The 24,524-nt window shown below is 46.3% G+C and overlaps 1 protein-coding gene across 5 annotated transcripts in view; it reads left to right on the top strand.

Moving 5' to 3' along the window:
* Nucleotides 1-24,524, top strand: part of ARHGEF7 (Rho guanine nucleotide exchange factor 7) — a 126,542-nt gene that overhangs the window by 95,056 nt on the left and 6,962 nt on the right. For 3 of the 5 annotated variants that reach the window (XM_055335590.1, XM_055335591.1, XM_055335592.1), the window contains 9 exons: nt 565-703; nt 1,601-1,660; nt 2,289-2,435; nt 4,372-4,458; nt 6,812-6,890; nt 7,085-7,224; nt 9,893-10,117; nt 12,410-12,503; nt 16,811-16,900. In XM_055335590.1, coding sequence (XP_055191565.1) covers nt 565-703; nt 1,601-1,660; nt 2,289-2,435; nt 4,372-4,458; nt 6,812-6,890; nt 7,085-7,224; nt 9,893-10,117; nt 12,410-12,503; nt 16,811-16,900 — 1,061 coding nt within the window. Of the gene's footprint in view, nt 1-564; nt 704-1,600; nt 1,661-2,288; nt 2,436-4,371; nt 4,459-6,811; nt 6,891-7,084; nt 7,225-9,892; nt 10,118-12,409; nt 12,504-16,810; nt 16,901-19,690; nt 19,868-24,524 lie in introns of all 5 variants that reach the window. The other 2 variants (XM_055335593.1, XM_055335594.1) reach the window with 1 other exon arrangement.

The raw sequence follows: 24,524 nt of genomic DNA on the forward strand, positions 1-24,524 counted from the left end.
GGGTGCTGTTCTTTATATATTGTGAGGCTAAAGTGAAGTGATGTGACATTGCTTTTGAAATTTGAAAGCCTAAGTGGGTCAACTAGTTCATTGTGCCAACTCGGGCTTCTCCTCACACAGAGTACTTTAGGGCTGGTGGGTGTGCTGGTGGACACATAGAGTGTTACTGCAGCTCTGAAGCATCTTGTACCTTTTCCTCCCTCCCTCTACCTCAAGGTACCCAGATAATCAAAATCTGTTCTAGCCTGAAGAATGCTTGCTGAAATATGGACACTCTTGTGTGAACTAGACTTGCCGAAGTGGCCTTTTGTGAATAGAATGAGTGGGTTTGGTTATGCAAGGCTGTTGTTACTCATAGCCAGGGCAGTAATGGCATGAACCTTCTGGGGTTCTCCCCTTTGGTGTTTCAATGTAGCCAGTACCTGTTTGGCTCTAAGTGTAAAGTGGTAGACCCTGTTACATTTCACAACCTGGTGCTGCTGGTGGGGAGACTCGTCCACTGCTTCCATGCTTGCTCTAACTGCTGCGCCGTCTGCTCTTTCCACATGGCCACCGGCTGCTCAGCGAGCAGCTGGGAGAGTTCATGGAGGCCAGAGGTGCCAGCAGCCCAGGGATCCTGGTGCTGACCACCGGCCTCAGCAGACCGTTCATGCGCCTGGACAAGTACCCCACGCTGCTCAAGGAGCTGGAGAGACACATGGAGGTACTGTGTGCCGTGTGCCTGTCACTCAGAATCCATTAGCACCATCAGAAACTCTCAGTTCATTTCAGAGACCAGAACCAAGTACTTTGCAAGGGTTTTTGACTTGATGGATTTTCAAAACGATTTTGTGAAATAGCAGGTTTCCTCCTTAGCCCTATAAAAAACGTGTCCTTCATCTTCTCTGTCACCCACTGCTGCTGTTAGAAGATTTCCAAAAGCTGGAAAACATTCAGTTTAATTTTTCTTAAATGATTTTATTTATTCATGAGAGACATGGAGAGAGGCAGAGACACAGGCAGAGAAAGAAGCAGGCTCCATGCAGGGAGCCCGATGCGGGACTCGATCTTGGGATTCCAGGATCACGCCCTGGGCCGAAGGGAGGTGCCCAACCGCTGAGCCACCCGGGTGTCCCGATTCACTCCAATTTTAAGTAGCATTGAGGGTTCCCTGTTTAGGACCCTTATTTATGGGTAGGCAGTAACCTTTTCAGCAGTAACCGTGATAGAATCCATCCATTCCTGATCTGGGTTTGTCTTACTGTTGAGGAACAGGCTACAGGCCTGGCAGAGGCTTCTGTCCAGGGTGCTCTCTGGGTAAGAGTTGGTGAACCTTCCCTGTGAAGGGTACACCCCATGGCCTCCTGCCCTGCTGCCCACTGGAGCAGCAGAGGTCCTGTGGGAGGCCAGATGGGGGTCGGGGTGCAGGCTCCTGCCCTGGGCTTTTCCCCCCAAGTCCAGTGGCTCTGTCAGAATAAGAATGGCGCTTTCGTGCTAAGGAAAATAAGACCTGTTGTGGGTTGACAAGTATTGGGGAAGTTTCAAGCTAGTGTGTAGAGTACTTTTTGAAGAAGGAAAAAACTTTACGTTATAAGAGCTAATAGTGTTTCTTCTGTCAAAGGATTATCATCCAGATAGACAAGATATTCAGAAATCCATGACTGCCTTCAAAAATCTCTCAGTAAGTGATTATGTATTATGGCTTTGCCCTTCTGACATCATTATGACAAGGGAATGTAGAAAAATTTTAATCACCTAAGAAAGTCCAATGATAAATTGAGAGAATTTGGGTATACTAAAAAATAAACATAGTAGCTTATTTACCATGATGGTAAATTTCGCATGCTTTCCTGGGCTGCGTAGACCAGGAAAAATAAACTTGATGCTATAGTTACTTATAAAGGTCCTCCTGCAAGGGCAGGGTCTTTGGCGAGTTACGGGATGGAGTCCCGCTCTGTCCCCTTGCCACCATGTCCCCAGTGTTTCTGAAATGTGCCTGACTTACAGCACAGGCAGCACCTACTCTTGGTCCCTGCTTCTTTGCACTAGCAGAGACCCGTAACACTAGAAATACCTTCTTGTCCGGTCTGCATTTTTTCTTCTAAGAGCGGCAAGATCTGCTGTATCATTCTACAGTAATGTTTCTGACACCAAAGCTGCCATGCATTTTGCCCCTCTTAATTCTGTGTTCATGAGTTCATCGTATCCTCGTTCAACAGACCGACCACCTGTCTTAAACAAAGTAATATGGTCAGTACTTCAGGTTCTGGAAGCTTCTGTGTCTTCTAACAGTGGTTTCTGTGTCTCAGGCCCAGTGTCAAGAAGTACGGAAAAGGAAGGAACTGGAATTGCAGATACTGACGGAAGCCATCCGGAGCTGGGAGGGAGATGACATTACGACCCTGGGCAGCGTTGTTTACATGTCCCAGGTCATGGTTCAGTGCGCTGGAAGTGAGGTACACAGGGCCAGAGCGCTATGGCGAGGTGTTCCGCTCTGCAGCGTGGGTGGGAACAGAACAGAGTGGAGGGACAGGGTGGCTGCCGGACTGCTGGTGGTCCTGTTCTGGTCTCCAGATTGTTTTTCCTGAAACAATGGAGAATGTCTTGGGGAAAGATGGACTTGAGAACTGAACATAATTTGTATTAAGTATATAATTTGTTTTATAAATGCTTTCTCAGATGCCTCAGTGATAGTTAAGAATGTAAATACTTTAGAATGTTTATGCTTTTATGATCATGTTAATAAGAGATTTTAAAGGAGTGTCAGATTTATTCGGATTCCTGTATCCTAATTTGTTTTCTACCTTTTGTCCTTGTGTGAAATTAAAGTGGCTTCTGCTGTGTTAGTGAGGTGCAGCTCACGGTGGACCACTTGACCAGTTTATGTTGGCCAGGATGAGTGATGATCAACCTGTGTCAACCAAAAGGTGGTATCCACATAGGACCACTGTCAGAAGTTGTCTGCTATAGAGCAATCTGTATGTTCCCACCTGGCCTGGGCCTTCCTGCTGACACCGTCATTCTGGGAAGTCCATTCTACTTGTTTTGTCATCCCTCCTGGTTAGCAGTTGTGGAAATCCATTACCTGGTGGTTTTCATTTAAGGGAGAGATGAGAGCAGACTCTTGTATCACCACCCAAGGAAACCAGTTTGTTTTTCTGCACAGGAGTTCTGTTCACTGGCTCACCAAGCAAGCGTCTCTTTTTGAGTTTTGTCCTACCCTTGTGTGTGTCAAAACAAACCAAGAACAGTAGTTAACATGATCAAAATAGGCTAATGATCCATTTCCAACCATGAAACTCTTAGGACAGTAAGAAAGCCGAAACTAGTACCAGTTTGGGGATTGTAGGAAATCATGACTTTCTAGTTTACTCTTGACTGAGAAAGACCCAAGATATTTCTATGAACAGTCTTTTAATCATGTGCTTTTACTTTTGGGGAAATATTTCTTTAGTTTTTAAGCAGCGTTTTCTTTATAACGGGAGATCTGTGAACCTTAAGTAGGTGTGCTCAAACAGTGGTTCCAAGCTGCAACTGGAAAGATGGTGGTGGGTCACACAGGTTTCTTGATGGTGGTGTACCGCAGGGCCTGGGCTCCTAGGACTCCCCCGCTGCTTGTTGTGCACCCCCATGCATGGTGTGCAGGAAGTGCTGTCACACAAGTTGGAAGTGTACAACTGGTTTTCAAAGCCCGTTGCATGTGGCTGGCTCTGGAGGACTCTGCGGAGGACCCTGCTTCTGGAACCCTTCGCATTTGCAGGAAATGTGGAAATGGCCGCTCATGGAAAGGGCTCTGTGTTCCTTACGTTTCCGGGAATCTCTGTCCTTTGGTTGTGGTCTCTCTGGGGCTTTTTTTTTTTTTTTTTTAAATAAAAACCTTTTTGAAGCAAGTGATTTTTAATAGAAATGCTTGTAAGTCTTTCATGTAAACTAGGTGAGGTTTAATAACATGGCTGAAACAACACTGAATTGATGAATTGATGTATTGGGCTTTAAGGAAAGTGCCAGTAATTATTAATAGACCAAGGTTGATTTTTAGCATTATATCCTGCCATCCATCACCTTGAAAGGTCCACCTGTTCTCTATCACAACCCCCAAACTTATAAGGTTCTTCATTTTCTTTCAAACATAAAAAAAATTTAGACTAATTAAAAGGAGTTAATGGCAGAACTAAACTCCTTAACCAGATTTTTTTTTTTTTTAAGAAAGCTGCTACAGGGGCTACTTGTGCGTTTAAGATTATCATAAATTTTGTTTCCATTCACTTTAGCTGATAAAATTTGGTAGAAAAAAGGAAATATGGTACATATTTCCTATGATCTAATGTAAATACTTGTTCTCACATCTGTATCTTTTAAAAACAAGATGATTTGTTTGTTCTTTTACATTAGGAAAAGAACGAGAGATATCTTCTGCTCTTCCCAAATATTTTGCTAATGTTGTCTGCCAGTCCTAGGATGAGTGGTTTTATCTATCAGGTAAAATACATTTTAAATCTGTATTTTATTGTTACTATGGATCTGAGGATCTTTTCCAGGCACTTTTTGGATGTTTGGGTGTATGTGTCTCTATTTCCGCACTGTTCCTTAGTTGATCATGTACATGTAGGTCCTGTGTTTCTATGTGACTCTTCAGAGTCTCGAGTTAATCTGAGCAAAATCAAGAGGAGACCAGTGACATTGTAGGGCTGCCTTCTAAGGACGCCGGCTGCTCGAGCTGCAAAGCAGCCATGTTACCACCTGCAGTCCTGTCTGATTGCTGCCACTTTGCCCCGTGGTGTGGTGAGCTGGGCTGGTGGGAGTGCGTGGGCCCTAAGGCCCCAGAGGTGGCCTGGTGTTGCCTGAGACTGGCCAGGGTCGGGTGTCACAACTATTAGCAAGTCATCACTTAACCTTAGTTTTAGTCATTTCGCTGACACTTTGAGAAGATAAGTGAGCTGGTTTAAGAAGAAAATGTAAAGGGGGAGATGTTTTCTCTACAGAAATTTAAAATGAGCTATTAAGTAGCTTGTTTTCTCTGACTAGTAGGTACTTCTGGCAGGGCTTCAGTGCCTTTTTCTGTGTAGTCACAGGAGGTCAGGTGTCCCTGTAGCTCATCCCTAGGCCTGGCCAGTTGTCAGGTCCTGTTTCACAAGACTCACTACTCTCTGTGAGTTTCTTCAAACATACTCTATTGTCCTCCATCGTCTTGGACATGAACGTGGGTGAACCCTGAGTCCAAGATATCCATGGCATGTTTGTGCCTCCACACAGAGTTTTGCCACCCAGAGAGGATGAGTTGTCATACACTTGTTCCAAAAAGAGCACTTAAAATTGATGAAGGTGGTGTGTGTAGGTAAACCCTGAAAGACAGTGTCTCTTAATTTGTAAGTGTGCTGCTTAGCAGGCATCTGGGTGAATTGGCACCTACTCAGATTCCCCCAAACTGGCAGCTCTGCCTTATTAGGTGGCCCCAGTGAACACTAAGCTGAGTCCTTCCTGCCAACCTATTCTGGCTTCATGTCTTGTGCCCCAAGAGGCTGAGAATGGGACCTGCTCAGACCTGAGGGAGCAGAGGTTGCCGTTTAGAGCAGACTCAGTCCCCTAGCAATGAGAAGGGTGCCCATGCCACGTTTGCTCTGGGTGTTGGCATTGACGTGTTGCTGGGGGCTCATGCCCCCAATGGGACCCACTTTTCTGTTCAGTGCAGAGTGTCCTGGGAAGGGTGTCTAAGTGCTGTGACCCATGTGCTGTGTGTTGTCATTCCCCATTTCTGGCTTCGGAATGTAGCAAAGCATTCATTCCTTCCAGGAATGTGCTGTCCACTGATGTCGGTGCTAGGTTAAACCCAGCACTGCACCTGCATTTTCTGTAGCACTCCCAAAGCTCTCATTACACTTCTATGTGCCAGGATTCGTGGAGAGGAGCGTGCAGTGTACAGCCATTTTCAAGTATATCTGACCACAGAAATGGCAAGCACTGTTTAAGGTGCCACCTCGTGAACTTCCGGACAGGCTCTCTGCCTGCCTAGGCGGGGCCAGGAGACTGCCTTGTGTGCTGTGGGATGTCGGGCAGCACCTCTGATAGTCGAGAGTGCCCAGCCAGCCATGGCTCTGCTGGTGTTCGCTCTGGTGCCCCTGACCTTGCTGAGAGCTGCTGCTTTGGGAGCTGTGGAGTGGGTCTGCCTCCCTGACAAAGCACCAACAGACTTCTCATAAGGCCTCGGCCACCGTGTGTGGTGAGGAGTATATTTTGTTTTTTAGTCCAGTGCCATTGATGCTTCATTCGCCTCCCCATTCTGATGTCTGTCTGCTGACCTTTCCCATCCTGGTTCCCACCGTTCTCTGCATTCTCTGTGGTGCTCCATGTACCTGCTGACTTCTCTGGCGCACAACCAAGCGTGACTCCTGTATGAGTCCTTGTGCTCTCACTTCTCGTTTTGCTTTCTGATGGGAAACTCCCTCGGAATTTCTTTGTGAGGCAGATCAGTGCCTCCTTTCCTTATGGCATCTGAAATAACTACTGTGGACTCTAGTTTTTTGTCCTAAATAGGCCATGTTCTTGTGTCCTGATGTTTGTGTTTAGAAGAATGCATCACATGGAATTTGTTTCATTCTGGTTGCTGCTCTGTACCTTAATGCTGGCTCCATTTTTTTTTTACTATGATGTTATGATTTCTTATTTGACGTAGAGATTTTGTAATATACATGCATATGGCACAACCAAAGAGCTTTTTTGGTTTACACAATTCCTCTGCCATTTCTAAAATCATTTAATACTTATTTTGATAATGGTACTTTCTTTACTAGAAAAGCACTAATTGTTTTTTTTTTGTGGGGGGGGTCTTTTTTAGGGAAAGCTACCAACGACAGGAATGACAATCACAAAGCTTGAGGACAGTGAAAATCATAGAAATGCATTTGAAATATCAGGTGATAGGCACAGACTTTGTGGATGCTATCTGTCACGGTGATGAGAGGCAGCTTACCATTTGTGTGCATATTGTTGCTGGACTGTCCAGAGGGGCTGATGGTTAAGCGCTATTCATTTTTCCTCTGGGTGTGTATGTGCCTGTGTGTGCATTCTGTCTGCTTTCCCACTTCAGTGTGTTTCTTCTCGCTTCCAGGAAGCATGATTGAGCGGATCTTAGTGTCCTGCAACAACCAGCAGGACCTCCACGAGTGGGTGGACCATCTACAGAAGCAGACCAAGGTCACCTCTGTCGGCAACCCCACAATCAAGCCTCATTCTGTGCCGTCTCACACTGTAAGGGCTCCTCCCGTACTTCTGCCTCTACACCAGAGGGTCAGCCTTTGGTTGGGTTGTCAGTGAGTGAGCAAGTACTGTGAAGCATGAGCAGTATCTGCACCAGGAGTACAAAATACATGCTTAGATTTGCCTGCGGATACTGGCATGTCCGTGTGGCGCAGCTAATTGCCTCACAGTTCTTGCTCCTAAACTGTGCTGCCCTGCTCGCGGTTTGCTGGCACTCAGCTTAGAAGGGGTCTAGGAGCCCAACTCATGGGGATTTTCACTTAAAACATCAAGAGCCACCAATCCATTGATTCCCCCCCCCCCCGAGACTCTTAATCATTGTTTTGATTGTAAGAAATCTGTTTATCTTCTACTTAGAAGAACTCACCAGCTCTTTGACTTTTTATATTTTTAAACATTTCAGAGTATGTGAGCATGAAGTGTCTGTTTAAAACCTCTTTTTCAAAAAAATAAAATAAAACCTCTCTTTCCTGGTGTTTTATGCTTAAGATACTGATATCAAGTTGTCATAACCTCCCTCATCTTTCTCACACAATATTGAATTAGAACTCACAAGTGACCTGTGAGTGTACAGCATTTCTAGGTGGCAGGTTTTTCTCATATCCCTGTTAGATTGTCCTGATCTTTATTTGGACTTTGTACCGTGTGGTTCAGTTCTGCATTCATTATCCTTAGCATTCAAGTTTTTGCTCAGGAAGAGTGACAGTAATGTAACACTTTATTTATATATTTATTTTTAAAAAATATTTATTCACAAGAGACACAGGCAGAGAGACATAGGCACATGGACAAGCAGGCTCCCTCCAAGGAGCCCAACTCAGGACTTGATCCCAGGACCCCAGGATCATGATCTGAGCCAAAGGCAGACACTCACCCACTGAGCCACCCACGCACCTCTTAAGTTTTTTTTTTTTTTAATTAAAGATTTATATGAGAATGTGCATGTGTGTGAGTGGGGGGGAGGGGCAGAGGAGAGAGAATCCTTAAGCACACTCCCTGCTGAACATGGAGACCCATGCAGGGCTCAGTCCCAGGACCCTGACATGATGACCTGAGCTGAAATGAAGAGTCAGACACTAAACTGACTCAGCCACCCAGGCACCCTTGTAGCATAACATTCAAATCAGTTTTCTCTTACTTGGTTTCTCTTGACAGTTTGGAGGTTGGGACTACTTGTTTGTTTTAGCTAACATTTCATTTTGAATGGCTCTGCCATTTATAACTTCTCCATGCTTTAAAAAATACTAAAGATGCTTAGCTTACATGGAACTAAATTTATTCCAAAGATGCTGTATGTACATGTGTATGTGTTGAAGAAAAATGGAAGTGCTGCTTCAAATTGTCAGCAACACTTTTGAAACCAAACAATAGGATTTCATGCCAGGTAAAACTTTGTTCTCTGAACCCTGGCAGTGTTCTCACATACAAGGCTTTTGAAATGTTTATTCTTTTTAGGGCAGTTTCCTCTTTCAGGTATCCTGTATTATCCCTGTGATCTAGCTGTGTCCAGCTTGAATATTCTCATTTCAGCATAGACCATTATCTTTTAACAACTTTAAGGAGAAATAAGTCCAGGTATTACTTACTTTGATGTTATTGCTGGAAGAGATCTTCATCATTTTCTCCTTTTGTAGTTTCAAAACTACATAGTTTCTCTTATGTAGTTTCAAAAAATTGTTATGTAGTGGCTGTATAGCATGTTACAGGACATGCACGTACACACGCACAAACACGTGTACAACCAGCACGGGTCTGTGGGTGCTGCAGAAAGTTTCTTGCTCTTGCCCTGGAGTGCTGTGGCATCAGCCAGTGCCAGGCTGCTCATTAAGCATGTGTTTCAAATAGGCAGTTCTTTTGAATGATGATCTCACCCTGATTTCCAGCAGAGAACACTTCGCTCTTTCATTAAGCATGCCTTATTGGTTTGGGTAATTTGAGGTCATTGCTTGATTTTGAGTATTTTTTTATTGAACTTTTTTGCATTTAATTGTCAGTGTGCTGGAATATTTTTGGGTTTTCCAGGAATATAAACCCCATCATGTTTCTGAGAAACTAGATTTAATTTTATTTTGATTAAAGCTGGTTTTTCTGTGAAAATAACTTGTTTTATTTACCTTAGGGATTGGCAAAATTTTTCTGTAAAGAAACCAAGTATTTTCAGCTTTACAGGCAATCTGGTTTTTGTTGCAATTGTGCTTTTGTTTTACAGCCATCAACAGGAATGGGCCTGGCTGTGTCTTGTGAAAACTTTTTAAATGAAAACAGGCATGTGGCCCTAGTTTTGCCCATTCCTTAATCACCAGCCGTAAATGCATGCATAGGGAGAATTACCCTCCCCCATAATTACATTCCTAGTACAAGGAATTCCTGTTCTTTTACATAATTCTGATCTATGCTAAATGGAACACCTTTCTGTAAATGCTACTCCATGGCAAATAAAGGTGGTGGTGGGGTGCCTGGATCTGGACCTCCGCATTCTATGCCCCCAAGCTGGCCTGACACACAGTAGTTGGGTGCCTCAGAAGCTGACTGCTTGGGGTTAGAGATGAAAGAAATGACAACAGCTTGGTAGTATTCTAGAAATGGGCAGAACCTCATGGTTGAGGGACCTCTGGTGGCAGCTGTTACATATTGATCTCTTTCAATCTTCCCCTCACAGCTCCCTTCCCATCCGATCGCCCCATCCAGCAAGCATGCAGACAGCAAGCCGGTGCCCCTGACACCTGCCTACCACACGCTGCCCCACCCCTCCCATCACGGCACTCCCCACACCACCATCAACTGGGGGCCCCTGGAGCCTCCAAAGACCCCCAAGCCATGGAGCCTGAGCTGCCTGCGACCTGCACCACCCCTGCGGCCCTCGGCGGCTCTCTGCTACAAGGAGGTGAGGTCTGAGCACCAGCGAGTGTGAAGTTGACGTCTTGGCGTGTCAGGTTGGCTATTCCGTGCCTCATTCTAGAGAATTCAGAAATACAGAAAATTCTATATTTCTATCTGCAGTTCTTTGACTTAAAAATACAAACCTGGTTCAGAACTGTGAAGGTCTGCCTTGGTGGTTCTTCCCTTTCTCCTTTGGGTGGCATTAGCTCCTCTGTGCCCTTTGCAGATGAGCCTTGCTGCCTGCTACCTGGAGCCTGATGCAGAGGGCTTCCCTGGACCTGGCCTCTGGGAACCTTGGATGTACTTTGCATGTCTAGTTCATGTTGGGTGTGGCCTAGGCTTTCTGACCCTTTTCCAGGCATGAGTGAAGGCCCACCTGGAACCCTGCATTGGTCACGAGTAGCTGTTTGAGTGGAAGACCACATGCGTGAATGAAGGTGGAAGAGTGGGGCTCTCTGACTCTGTTGGAGATCCAAGTCTTCTGCTCCTGAAGCTGTCCTGCATGGTCACACCAGATGCTTATGCTGAACCAACGTGCAGGAAAGGAAGTACCTCGAGAAATACGGTGTGAGAAATATTTGCACTTGAGGAAGGCCATAACTCAAGTCCTGGGCGTAGGTCTGAGTGTGATTTCACATGGACAGCCTGAGTGCCAGCCCTGAGTGTGGGGTGTGGGGTGGCATGTCCTGGTACACCTCTCCAGGTCCATTTGAGGTAGCATCTGCCTGAGGCCCTGGACCCTCCACCTTGCTAACAGCCCTCAATGATTTATGACCCACAGAAGTATTATATAGATTATAATTTGCCTTCTACATGTTTTTGTTACTGAATTTTGCTGTTAGGACCTTTCTTGCTGGTCATCACATGCCCAAGTCCTAGGTTTCTTTGCCACGGGCACTTAACATGGTGGATGTTGGTGTCTGTTACTAATTTAGCCGGTGTGGATCTCCCTGCTGGGAGGTCAAGGGTGGGCTGAGAAGAGGAGGTACCCAGGCATCTGGTTCTGCAGGACCAGGGTTGGGATCTGTAACAGTGGCCACGTGTCACTGAGTACCTCTGAACGATTAGTAGAGGTTCTCTTACAGAGTGTGCACGTGGGTCCATGGGCTGGCATGCAGCCTATGTGTGCATGCTGTGTTACCCAGGGCTCTGTCTCTGTTCGTTTTGAAGTGTGGAAGCCATACAACATGTGCTGTGTTTACTTCTTTGGAAACAGGGTTTTTTTTTTTTTTTCTTTTTAAAGATTTATTTATTCATGAGAGACACAGAGAGAAAGAGGCAGAGACATAGGCAGAGGGAGAAGCAGGCTCCTCGTGGGGAGCCCGATGTGGGACTCGATCCCGGGACTCCAGGGTCACGCCCTGGGCTGAAGGGGGCGCTAAACCGCTGAGCCACCTGGGCTGCCCTGGAAACAGGTTTCTGCTGCATTTTTAAGAGCCCATACAGTTTAGCAGAGGAGATCTTGGAAGAGCTACCTTTAAAAACCAAACTGTGTCCCTTCTATGCTCTCAGTCTGTTCCCTCCCGTAGCCCACGTTGGTGTCACAGCTTAAGATTCACAGATAGCTTGTATGCCTTGGGTGATGCAGAAGTGAGACCTTCTCAGTGTTGAGTACACGCTTGGCAGCTGGCGCCTGGCCTGCCTGGGTGGACTGTAGCCTGCTCTGTGTATCTCCAACTGCTGTGTGGTCTTTGGTAGCTGTATTTCAGGGGGAGGGGCAGACCATTGCATTATGACTTAGGCATGAGCTGGCATGTGCACACCAGGGTTAGAGCCAGTGCTCTGTCGTCTGCATGCCTCTTCCCTCAAGGCCCATGGGCAGATCTCTTCCCTTTCCTCCTTTCTTGAGGCCTCCAGTCGTTGCCGGAAGGAATTGTTTTTGCCTTTCCTCTAAAAATAGCCTTAGTTTTCCGGGTCTTTCTCTGGTTCTCTACAACAGATGGGTCTACTCCAGAATTAGCAGCATGTATGCATCTCTGCCTGTGTCAGCCAGCCATCCCCTCTCCTCTCCAGATGATGCCGGTCTGCTGTGAGCCTGCAACACCTCTGTGGTGTGTTGTCACAGTGCTGACAGGTCCCAGTGACACAGGGGTTTCCATCAGAGCCTGAGCCCTATTGATTTTATATGAATGCTCAGCAGCTGGCCAAGAACTCCCAGTACTAGTAAAGTAGGGAGCTCTTCACTGTGAGTGGCTGTAGTTGCTTCCTATTTCATGCCGTCACCGACTCAACCACACACCAGGAAAAGTTACTGCCTTTGGAATGTCAGCACTTTTTCCTCTTTTTTTCTCTCTAGGATCTTAGTAAGAGTCCCAAGACCATGAAAAAGTTGCTACCTAAGCGCAAGCCTGAGCGGAAGCCTTCAGATGAAGAGTTTGCACTGCGGAAAAGTAAGTAATACACTGCACGTGTGGCAGAGGACACGGGCCCATCTTGTGCATAGCACTCATGGAATAGGGGGCTGGTGGCTTTCTAGAGGCTTCAGCTGTGGGGTTTGAGTCTTGACATCTTGTTTAAAGAACATTGAGGAGTGAGAGCAGTGAAGCCTTTCGGCATTGACGCGCACAAGCAGGAAAGCTGCCTAGCAATGCCATGTGTGCATGTGCGCTTGATGGAACTGCTTGTGCGCTCTGGGCCTCTCTGATCCCTTGTCCTGGGAATCCAAGCCAGGTGTGTAGGGTGGACCTGGGGCTGCCTGCTCTTTCTAGCCCTTCCTTGCCCTGTGGTCTCCACGTGTCTGGGGAACACCTGCTTTGTGGCCACAGTCCTCGTTTCTCCCTCTGTGTTTGTACTACTCTCACTGCCTAGCTGTAAACTTGTGAAATGCTGGGAGTGGTGCTGGATTCAACACTTGACCTCCCAGACAGCCTGGCTCACGGGAGATGCTCAGTTGATCGTGCGAGCCAGTAGAGCTATTTTGAGATGCCACTGGAGAGAGTAAGTGTGCACAAATGCCCACCCACTTCTTCCCACTGCCAGTCTGGTTTTCTGGTGTGACGGGCAGAAGGGGTTCCATGGGCACAGATGGCTGTGGGACTGTCTGGCACAGCAGGAGGACTTGAGGCTCAATAGGGAAACGGCCCAGACAGTGGGAACCTCTGTCTCCTTGGCCCCCTGCATCCCCTTACTCCCCACGTGCCTAGGACCTGTCACAGGTCCTGACTTTGTGGAGCATTGCTCTTCTTTTTTGCCATATTTATCTGGGACCCTCCAGGGATTTGTTTATAAAAAAAAAACAACTCATGGAGAGACATTTCTAGTCAGAACATGAGTGTGGCTAATGTCGCCCCAAGGAAGCGGACTGCTTGGTTCGGGGGCTCTGCAGGATCCCCAGAGCCCAGGCAGCCCACACATGGGCCTGCTCTACCAGTTGTTCCAGGACGATAAGCTGGAAGTGGCAGATGCAGTGAATGGCCTAGGGCGCTCACAGTTTTCCGCCCCCTGCCGTGTACTGCAGTGGGCACTGTGTTGTTTGCCATCATGGTGGTCGTCATCCTCCTGATCCTGAGCATGGGCCACGTGCCCAGGGCACCTGGTGAAAGGGGTCAGGAGAGCCCTGCCTTGGGGGCTCTAGAGCCGGTGCCTGGAAACTAGCTCTCTCACAGTCACCCACTGGGCTGTTTCCTCCATCTGCGCAAGGTGTTTATTTGAATGACAACCACTCCCCCTACCTTCTGGCCGCCCTTTCTAAAATGGCCCCAGCATCCCTCCCTCCTCTACTCTTTGCACAGCACACTGTTGACCTGTTTAGTCTCCTGTTTCTACTGAAAGGTATCTCTGTGGATGGAGCAAGGAGCCCCTGGGGCTCATGCAGGAGGTGGTGGGGTGGTGGTGAGAGAGGACCCTCAAAGGTGCCTTGAGCAGTTGGGCAGTTGCAGTCCTGCTGTCAACAGAGAGGGTGCTGGGCCTGGGTTTGAACAGGATCATGGATTTCTGTATTGAGAGCAGGTGAGCAGCAGTGGGAGTAGGGAGGGCAGGTAGGCAAACTGAGCGAGGTGACCAGGTGATGATGATGGTGTAGTCATCATGGACAGAGTTCAGATTTTTTTGAAGAGGGAGTCTGCAGCTGTGGTTTCTCAACTGGGGGTGTCTTTGCACCCCTGGAGATACTAACATCTTGAGGCCTTTCTGGTTACCACAATTGGGTGTGGGTATTGCTGCCTTATAGTGGGTAGAGTCTAGGGATGCTGCTAAATGTCCTAGAGCACACAGGATGACCCCCCAGCACAGTCGTGCCAGGGCTGGGAAGGATTCCTGCAGGAGGAATCACAGGCCCTGGCAGGTGGTGAGAATTCAGGACTGCTCAAGCCATGAGATGGACTGTGAAGAGGAAGACAGAGTCTGGGTCTTAGGAGGTGAGGCGCCAGCAGAGGGAATGTGGAGAGACTGGGAGATTGAAAGGAGAGCCAGGGTTTCCATGTGGATTAGAGGAGAGATGTGAGCTGTGTGACATGGTATAGTCCCATGGTATTTTCCCGAGTTATTTTAGTCTTGCTTACGTTCAGAATCAATAGCCTTTGCCATGTAGGAAATGTGAGGAAAGGAGGATCACCATAGACTTAATGCTATGTCCTGCAGAGGCCGGTGAGTGTGCTTTCTTTGGGCGTACCAATCCACATATGGCGTAGCCATCTGATCCTATCGTCTGGACAGGTTGTCACCTGCAAAGGTCATTGTCCTCTGGGCAGAGGTGGAATGACGTGCCTGTGAGGTTGCCATTCAGCAGGTCCTGAAGTAAAATGAGGAAGGCCCTCTCTTAGTCCTGAGGGAAGAGCCCATCATGAAACGATGGGCTCCATTCAGTGACATTTAAGTCCCTTTCTCCATAGCTCTTAAACTCTTGGTCCTGAGATTTGTATTTTCTTTTTAAAAAAATTTTTGGTGTAGTTGACACACGTTGTTCCGTGAGTTCCAGGCCATAAGTCTGTATGCTATGCGATGCGTAACACCAGTGCAGCTCCCATCTGTGACCATACAGCGCCAACACGCCATTGACTGTATTCCCCATGCTGTGCCTTCCATCCCCACGACTGACTCCTTGACTGGATGTTTGGCACCTCCTATTCCTCATCTTGGTTACTCCTCAGGCCATCAGTTCTCTGTTACAGGTCTAACGGTGCTTTTTTTTAAATTTCTTTGTTTTTACTTTAGATTCCACATGAGTGAAATCATGGTATTTATCTTCCTTAGTCTGATGTATGTCTCTTGGCCCAATATTCTTTGTCCATCCATGTTGTCACAAATGGCACGATCTCATCTTTCTTATGCATGCGTCATATTCCTGTGTGTGTGTGTGTGTGTGTGTGGTGTGTGTGTGTACACATCTTCCTTATCCATTCATCTGTTGGTGGGCACTTGGGTTGGTTGTGTCCATGACTTGGCTCTTGTAGATAATGCTGCAGTAAACATAGGGCTACCTATATCTTTTCAAGTTAATGTTTTTGTTTTCTTTGGGTAAATATCCAGTAGTGGAATTACTGAATCATATGGTATCTTTGAGATAAAGTGGGAGATACCATAATTCCAGATTTCAAGTTATGCTATAAAGCTGGTTCTAATTGAAATAGGTACAAAAATATACATACGTCAGTGGAACAGAATAGAATGCCGAAATAAACCCATACTTATATGGTCATTCCAAGACAAAGGAGGAAAGAATATACGATGGGGAAAAGAACAGTCTCTTCAAACAGTGGTGTTGGGAAAACTGGACCACTTTTTTACATCATACACAGAAATCAACTCAAAGTGGATTATAAAGACCTAAATTTGAGATATGAAACCATAAAAATCCCAGAAGTCATTGATGTTATATTTTTTAGTAATGTCTGCCTTGCCTTATATCATATCTTACTATCATAAATTGTTGAGGCTTTATATAGCTTATAAATATTTGAGGTTTCCATACTTTTACATTTTTATTAGAGTAGGTGAGCCTTTTAAAATAAATACCCAAAAGTGATATCTTAGAAAATATAAAAGAATATAGAAAACTTAATAAAACAGAAAAGAGGAATAGTTCAACCATAGGGTCATGTGAAGTATGCTGGGTGTGAGGTTCTGAATCCGGGACTGATATCACTAGATGTTGTTAGTCTGGAAGAGTCTATCCTTCTGCATACCTGTAGTCTGAGCACGAGAAACCAGTGTCTGGAGTAATCCGTAATTGGGGAGCTCTGGTTTAGCACCTTCAAGGTTGAGGTTGTGCTTTTTTTTTCATCCTAGATAAATTCTTGAGTGCAGACTGGAGGGTCAGAGGAAATACTCTTTCCAGAGCTTTCCAGGGTCCTACCTGTCTTCATGCTATCAGCTGTGGGTGGCACTGGGGATTGTCCGACTTGGTATTTTTGTTAGGCTGGTGTGTGAAAACCTGATGCTTTGTTCTGTTACTTCTTAGCGAGAATAAACCTCTTATGGTGTTCTTGTGTGAGTTGCTTGTTCCTGGCCCATTCTTCAATTCCAGCATGGGAGGACACTGTTCCTTATGGGCCCAGGAAGACTGCTTTTATATACATATTTAGGGTACTAACCTTTTTGCTAGATATGTTGTGCATAAATAGTACTTTAAAAAATAGAACTGCTTTGTAAATATTGGAAAGTCCTTATCTGAGAAGAAAATAGAGAAATTGTTTTTTACTTTGTGACCTGTTGTACAAGTCAACTTTTAGCTTGATTGTGGCGTGTCATATCTTGACAGGCACAGCTGCTTTGGAAGAAGACGCACAGATTCTGAAAGTCATTGAAGCTTACTGTACAAGCGCCAAAACGCGGCAAACCCTCAACTCAAGTAAGTTTCACAGTTGCGGACTAGGAACTGCAGTGCCTCACTGGGGTTAGAGTCGCCATCAGGAGGGGCCGGTGCTGGGCCCCAAATGCAACCCGTGGGCATGGCGGAGCAGTCCTCATTGAGGGACACTTGGCTGGCCAGCCTGGCGTCCTAAGTCACTGCAGAGGGGCTGACCTGCCAGTAAGAGAATGGAATTCTACACACTGTCCAGTTGGGAAACTTTACGTAGGAGATGCTGCCAGAGTTTAAAAGCTTTCTTCTATTTAGAGAAGATGTGCTCAGAAGACAGAAGATTGGTTCAGTTATTTTTAAGCTATTTAAAACTATTGGTTTGGTTAGTGGGGTCTTGTTTTCTTAGAATTGTAAAAAATAACCCAGAGCAAGGCTTTTTTAGCCCCCATTCCTCCCCCTCTTTTAAATGATGCATTTAGAAATTTTCGGAAGTAGACCCCAACTAATTTATTTGGTAGATTGCAGCACCATTGAATTTTCCTTTATCTTTATACATAAAGTCTTACTTAGTAAGAAAATCTTAATCTGTTTTGACGGAAAAAAAGTGGGCTCTTCTTGTTTGCAACCTCCCAGCATTTGAAGATGGGGCAGATGCAGGGGTGTGTGTGGTTTGTTTAGAAGAAAGGGCTGATTTACTCTCTCTTCTCACTGGAGCCAGGGCCATGGGCACCACATGGGGTCCTGCACTGTCATTTCTAGGTGGGCTTTCTTGGGTCTGTTCTTGTTTTGTTCGAGAACTGGATCTCTGTATTCTGGCATAGAAACTTGTTTCTGTTGGATTTTGTGTTTTGGATTCCCTTTCCACCCTGACTTTGGGCACATTGCTGATCACTGCTTCATTCCCACCACCTTTTCTGTGGCAGTTCAAATCTGCATCCTGGCCAGTGTCAAGACTGATTCTGGAAAAAAGGACAGGTGGGAAAGGGAATTTTTACGTGCTTTAGCTTTTGTTAAAAATGGCGACAGTTTAAAAAGGTAGGGCTGGCAGGATCAAACTCCAGGCACAGTCTGCAGAGACTTCTCTGTGGCCATATTTTAAATGTCCGATCTGCGCCATTGAAATTCTTGTTTATACTTGATACTTGCCCTGGTGAGAATGCTTATTCATAGTAACTGGTCAGCAGAATGGGGGAGGCATAGAAAGGCCTGAAGGTTGGGTATACGTAAAGCCAAACAATCATTTGTAAATACAGCCTATTTTGTCTTTTGAGATACTGGTTTTCTTAGATTTGATAAGAAATGTGTTTTAAGTAGTAGGCTATGTAAAACGTGGCCATAGTGTTTGGGTTTTGAGTTTGAGATTTTAAAGAATTCTCTCAACTTGAATTACTTAAAATTTTAACCTGGTAGTGTCAGGTAAACAGACCGGGTAATGTGAACTTTGTATGTATGTCTGTGAGAGTCTCATTTGTTCATCTGGGAGACCGTGCCCCTTGCCTGTGGCCTCGTTGCTTTGGCTGCCTGGAAGTGATGGCCTGTAGATTGTGTACGTTATTTGTCCTCTGTATTACGTGTTTCCATTTCTCCTGTGTAAGAAGAGCATTGCATGATATGTGGATTTTTGTTTTCAGCTGATAGTCTGGGGCCTTGTGTATAATCCCAGGTGACTGTAACTCAGGGAGTCTTGGGACCAGATAGGATGAGGGGAAAATGATCTTTGATGCTGGAAAGGTAGTGTGGGGTTACAATGGAGGTAGCTCTTTTCATATTAAATGCTTAGTAAAAACAGGATAATACACTTGACCTTAAAATTCACCTCCTGTCAGCGTATGTTTGGATGCCAAGATGTTACAAGCCAGACATCTTTGGTATCAATTTCTGTCTTAAGAAGTAGTGATCTTCATAGAGTCCAGGGATTTAATTGGAGGAATCCAAACTGGCCCACTTCTGCTTGTTCTGGTTTGGGAATGGAATGAATTTGGAGTGGACGCAGGACTAGGATGGCCAGCGGTTGCCGTGGTGTGCATTGTGCGTCACGCAGTGTCCCTGCATGCCTCCCTCACGGCTGCCTGGCCAACACCCTTGCTCCCTGTGGCTGACTCCTCTCGGGCTGCTTTCTCTTCTCCTGTCTGTGCCGATTGTCCTGTCGCCCTCCTGTGAACTCAGTGGCTCTTGGCTTATCGTGTCTCTTGTCCTGCCGGTAAAAGGGTCTGCATCAGGGCTGGGAATGTGGGAACAGGCATCCCACTTTTTCTGTTGCCCTGGCTGAGCTCTGGGGAGCACTGCACTCTGAGTGTGGTGCAGCTGCGAGGGGGGCCCCTTTCTCTGCTCTGAAATGTTTACGGTGCTGGTGGTTTAGATAAGGTAAGTTTAGACCCCACCATTAAGATAACTTCTGGGGACTTACAGACTGGCAACGGGAGAGCTTCCTCTGGGACTCTCCTGCTTCCATATGTCCATATAAAGAACACTTTCTACTGAAATGCATAAATGGCTCCTTTTACAAGTGTCCTAAACGAGACTCCTGGTTCATAGAGTGGAATAGAATTACTTGTGAAATGTCTATACAAGTATCCGTGGACATGGGCTTATGTAAGGGACAGTTTGGGAACAATATTATGACTGCAGTTTATTGAAATCCAGTTTTACTCTGCGGGTTGTGCTATTAAAACCCACCGTAAATAAGGAGAAATGAACATTGTTGCCAGTTTTTAACAATATTTTCTCTCTTCCTTCTCTTCCCATCACCTTTTGCTTTTGTTTCCATGTTTTTGGTTGTGGCTCTTCCTGTCCGTCCCCTCCCACCTCTGCCTGTCACTCCATCCGTCCCCGTCGTAGCATGGCAAGGCACTGACCTGATGCATAATCACGTCTTGGCCGACGACGACCAATCAAGTCTAGACTCCTTGGGTCGTCGCAGTAGCCTGTCCCGTCTGGAGCCTTCAGACCTCTCGGAAGACTCTGACTATGACAGTATATGGACAGCCCATAGTTACAGAATGGGTTCTACATCTCGTAAGAGCTGTTGCTCATATATCTCTCACCAGAACTAATGCACTTCTGAGCTTTTCTTAACAAATGCTTGTTGTATCGCAGCCTGCTTTTCTTAGATGTTTTCTTGCTGTTCCTTGTCTTTTATGTGATATTTTAACAACTTTTGAGAGCGTTGCTGATACTTCCCGTTGTACTTTGTGGAGGCCCACTGGCCAGTTCTACAGTCCATGCGAGCTGCCGCAGTGGAAGGAGACGGTGCGCTCGTGGGGCCGCGCCCCAGGGTCCTTTCCTACGTGGGTGGCGGTGGCTCTCCAGCTCTGGGTTCCCGTTCTCACTGTAGCACCCATCTCATTTCTTTTTGGATACAGCTGTGTGAACACTTTTATATTTTATACTGAGACATATAGGTTTGTGATCTAAGTGCCAGCACCATGGAGGAGACTGGCCTGATTAGGGATCTAAATGTTGTATGTTCAGTGGACCCACTGATCACTGAGTTGAAGACAGGGGCAAAGGAAACATGCTATAGAAGGACAGAGTCCAGTTCAGACAGCTGTGCTCTGAGGGCTCCTCAGGGTGCTTTGTAGCCATGGAGAGCCATGTGTGGGTGTGGCTAGCATGGGCTCTGGGCCATGGCAGGAGAATCTGCTCTTATCAGGGTGCCACAGACAGCCAACCCATCTCCCCATTTGCCCATGGGGTGGGGGTTCTCTGAGAGCTTACTGGTTACTGTCAGAGCTCAGACCCTTCCCCACAGCATCATACCAAACACTCCTTATTTGGAGCAATTGCTCTTCAATGGTGCTTAGCACGCCCGTGCCACTCCACTGAAGATTCGGTCCAAACTCGGAAGCACTCAGCCTCTGAAGGTGTACGTGAGACTCTGTTCAGAGCCAGGTGAGTGCTTGGCTTCAGTCCCAGCCTGGCTGCACCCCGACATCCCTGTCACGCTGCCTGTGATGGACACATGGTTTGTTTTCAGCAGCTTGCTGCAGTGAAACTCTGTTTACAGCAACCCATCATATGTAACCCTCATTCCTCATTGTCACGGGAACACCTGAGTCCATTGAAGACCTCAGTTACTATATAACTCACTTAATAAGAAAATCTCAGATGGAGAGGGGTGCCCCCACATCTCTGGAATTTGTTGTAAGGAGATTTCACTGGCCTCACTCAGATGAATTTCTGCTTCAGAAAGAACTGAATGTGACCTGTTACATTCAGTTGTAGCACCCAGACCCACATCTAGTCATTGTCTTTCATGCATGCTGCACTTGGTGTGAAAATGGAAACTCGAGGTTGTTAAGTATTCGTTGAAACCAGCTTCAGAAAACAAGATGCCATAATAAAGTGGGAATAACCGGTTTCCCTCTCCCCAGAGTGGCTGGGGTCCCCCCATCCCTAAACCCACGTATTCGGTGTCTGATTCTGTTTGCACATAGATGACGAGCTGTGCCCCATGCCCTTGTTGACTGGGCTTTGGGTCCTGTTGCTCACATACCCAGAGGAGCTAGTGGACCCTAGCAGTGGTATAGTGCTTAGAGTCAGATGGCTTGAGTACTGCGTGCGGTGAGATATTGAGGGAACCAATGTTCCAAATACTTCTGGGCCCAAGTATCTATTGAGCCACTCATGCCATCTGGAGATTTCATATTTTTATATCAATTAGTATAAATAAGAAAGTTGAGTAGCATCTTATTAAAATTAGAGCCCAGTATTAACCCACAGTAGAGATGGGATTTATAGGTGTTCAGCCAAATAATAAATGAAATTTTGGGAAAAATAGGGCTATGAAGTTCACGCACTGAACTGAGAAGCAGTTGTTTGATTTTTGTATCCGTACAGTAGTCACCTTTTCTGGCACTGATAATACAAAGTCTTTTTGTTTGCTTTGAGGCTCTCATTTGTGCGTTGGCTTAGACGCCTTTGCCATGCCTCAGTGAGCCCGTGTTGTGCGCGGCACATGCCCCCCAGCATTAAGGTACACAGTTGCCGTACAGGGATATTTCTTTATTGCCAAGTGTCGTCTGGATTGTCTTCCTGAGACCTTTCATTTTCTCTACACCAAGGTTTGACATGATTCCATCAGTCCTTTGGTACCAGTGAAAGCCACGTGGGCAGTGATTTTGCCGATGCTGGGATCACTGCATAATGACACCCTGACTTTTGGTTGTTGGGGCTTGTTTTGAATGTCTGGCACCATTAGCTCTTGTGACCTGGTTGGAAGTGTTAGTGCCATGGGCCTGATCGCAGTCCCTTGGTGGCAATGGTGGCGTGGCACCCCGAGGGCTGGGGCATGCCCAGGTGGAGTCTGGTTGGGGCAGCTCTGTCCTGGCCGCATGCACAGTTAGTGTGGTAGTGTGTGGGTGCAGACCCTGGACCCAGAAGTGGGTGGGAGCCATCCTGGGCCTTCGTGGGGGCCTGCGTGGTGTGGACATTGAATTGATGCTTGCCACAGTATATAAGCTATATTATGTGTTTTGCGTAAAATTGCCAAAACACAGTAATGTGTATATAGTGGTATAAGACCTTGAAAAAAATCTATATATTGTGCTTTTTCTCTGTGAATGGGAAAGCCATTTTTAGTGGGTGACTGCCATTTGAAGACTCAGTTGGATGTATACCTGAATGTTGCATTGTATTGTACAGTATGCATATTGTCTGTGGTTGCATATGGCAATGAAGTGTTTGTTTTATAAAAAAAAAAAAGACATCTGTTATGTACAGTTGAAATAAATTTTGCATTTGCTAGCCTGTGGCTTTTAATATTTGTTACTGGGGGACGGGGGAGTAGCATAGCTTGCAACTGAATATGATTTGGCTGTTCTCCTGTACATTGTCTTCCAGAGGAAGGCCAGGCAACGGGACACTTTCTATCTGGTTTGATAGAGAAATGTGCACTTTCTTAGACTAAATATGTTCTAGACAATACAGGGTCACTCCTGACACGCCTTTATTTCCTTTTTTTTTTTTTTTTAAAAAAGAAGTTTTCAGTCACCAGAAGGTTTGTGTTCAGAAAGAAGCACTCTTGGTTCTTTGTGCATAAATGGGGGGGGGGGGAGCCCAACTTCAATAGTTGTGGGTTTTTTTGTTTTTTTTTTTTTAAAGAATAAGGTCAGTCTTTGAGTGCATGCCCAGCAGGCTAAGAAGCAAAAAGGAGTGTCAACGTGGGGCTGGGGCAGGGTGCAGGCAGTAAACACATGCAAATTATTCCCTAAAGAGATTCCTCACATTTTCCTAAGGAAAAAAAATCAGAATCCTGTGATAGCCATAAATAACAAAGGACCTTTGGTAAATAATTTCTGAAAGTTGTAATATTTTCCCTTCAGGCTGAAAGTTCAGTTTCAATTGAGTATAATTAGGTGCAGGTTTTAGAGGGATTATGAATTTAAAGAAATTATGGATTGCTACCACAAATGTACTGGACAGCTGGCCAAATAGGAAGATGATCTTTTCTGACAAACAATGTGTTTAGGTGTTTGAGGCAAGGCGATTCAGTCATATGCACACATGCACACATGCGTGCCCTGGAGTTGATGGAGCTGTGTGTTCTATCAGTGTTTCTGGTCAGGTGGCAGTCTGACCACAGAGAGGTGCCCTGGGCTTTGAGCCTCCTGCTCTGTGCTGCCCAGGCAAGTCCTCTGTGCAATTCAAGCGCTCGCTAGATCGTGTTTTTCGAAGACCTATGGTGCTCTGAGGGTCTGCAGATGTTTTGGGGGTGGGCAGGACTACAAGTGTCTCCAGTTGGTAGATCACACCTCTGAACCAGCACACTCCCTGGCTCCCCAAGCCACCCTCTTCTACCCGGCTCCAGCTGTGTGACCCAGAGCAGCCCCTCTGGGGGCGGTGTGCAGCTGCCGTGCCGTGTGAGTCTGTGGGCCTCAGTAGCCCAATCCTAGGCATCTGCAGACACCTTCTTGGGGGGGGGGGGTCTTCTAGTTGGAGAAATACTGGATTGGTGCTAGGTGTAAATTATAGTTTCATTGTATTCACCCCTGTACTGAACAGCAGCAATAAATCCAACCTGCAGTTGTGCACAGACAGGGTTGTAGGCTAGTCCAACACTCCTTTTGATCTGTGACATACAAAATGATGCAATGTTGCTGAGATGAGGGTCAGCACTCAGGTGACTTTAGGAAATGCTAAATTAAAGTAGGTGGGTGTTGCTACTGCACGCTTCCTGAAAACTGTCAACATGCCACGTGTGTACTGTGGACCTTCCAGAAGTGGCTGTAGCCATCAGCTTTTTCCAGAACAATGTGGTGCAGAACCCCTGTTAGATGGTGGAGGGGCAGCAAAGTATCCTCCGAACTGAGAAGGCACTTTGAGGGTAGAAAAGGAAGGAAGTGATGCCAAATGTTTCCACAGAGCATTATTCAGCGGGGGTTCCCCTTACTGCTGTTGGGTGGGCTCGTGGGCGATGATCCAGGTGCTGCATGGCTGCTCTCCAAGAAGTCCAGACCTTTGTCCACATATCACGTAGATCAGTGGGATGAGCAGCAGAGGGCCGAGTGGGGGTGGGGGAAGGACAAGAAACTTTTCTCTCCTAGCTGTCAGAACAACTTCAGGAAAGTTCTGGACAGGTGTTCTGGTCAGGGCACATATTCCCTCCCAGGGGCCTGGAGCAGTAGCTCCGAGGCAAGTCATCGTGTGGATGTGAACAAGATGGAATCGGTAT

The sequence above is a fragment of the Nyctereutes procyonoides genome, unplaced genomic scaffold (genome assembly GCF_905146905.1).
Source record: "Nyctereutes procyonoides isolate TBG_1078 unplaced genomic scaffold, NYPRO_anot_genome, whole genome shotgun sequence".
NCBI classification, from domain to species: domain Eukaryota; kingdom Metazoa; phylum Chordata; class Mammalia; order Carnivora; family Canidae; genus Nyctereutes; species Nyctereutes procyonoides.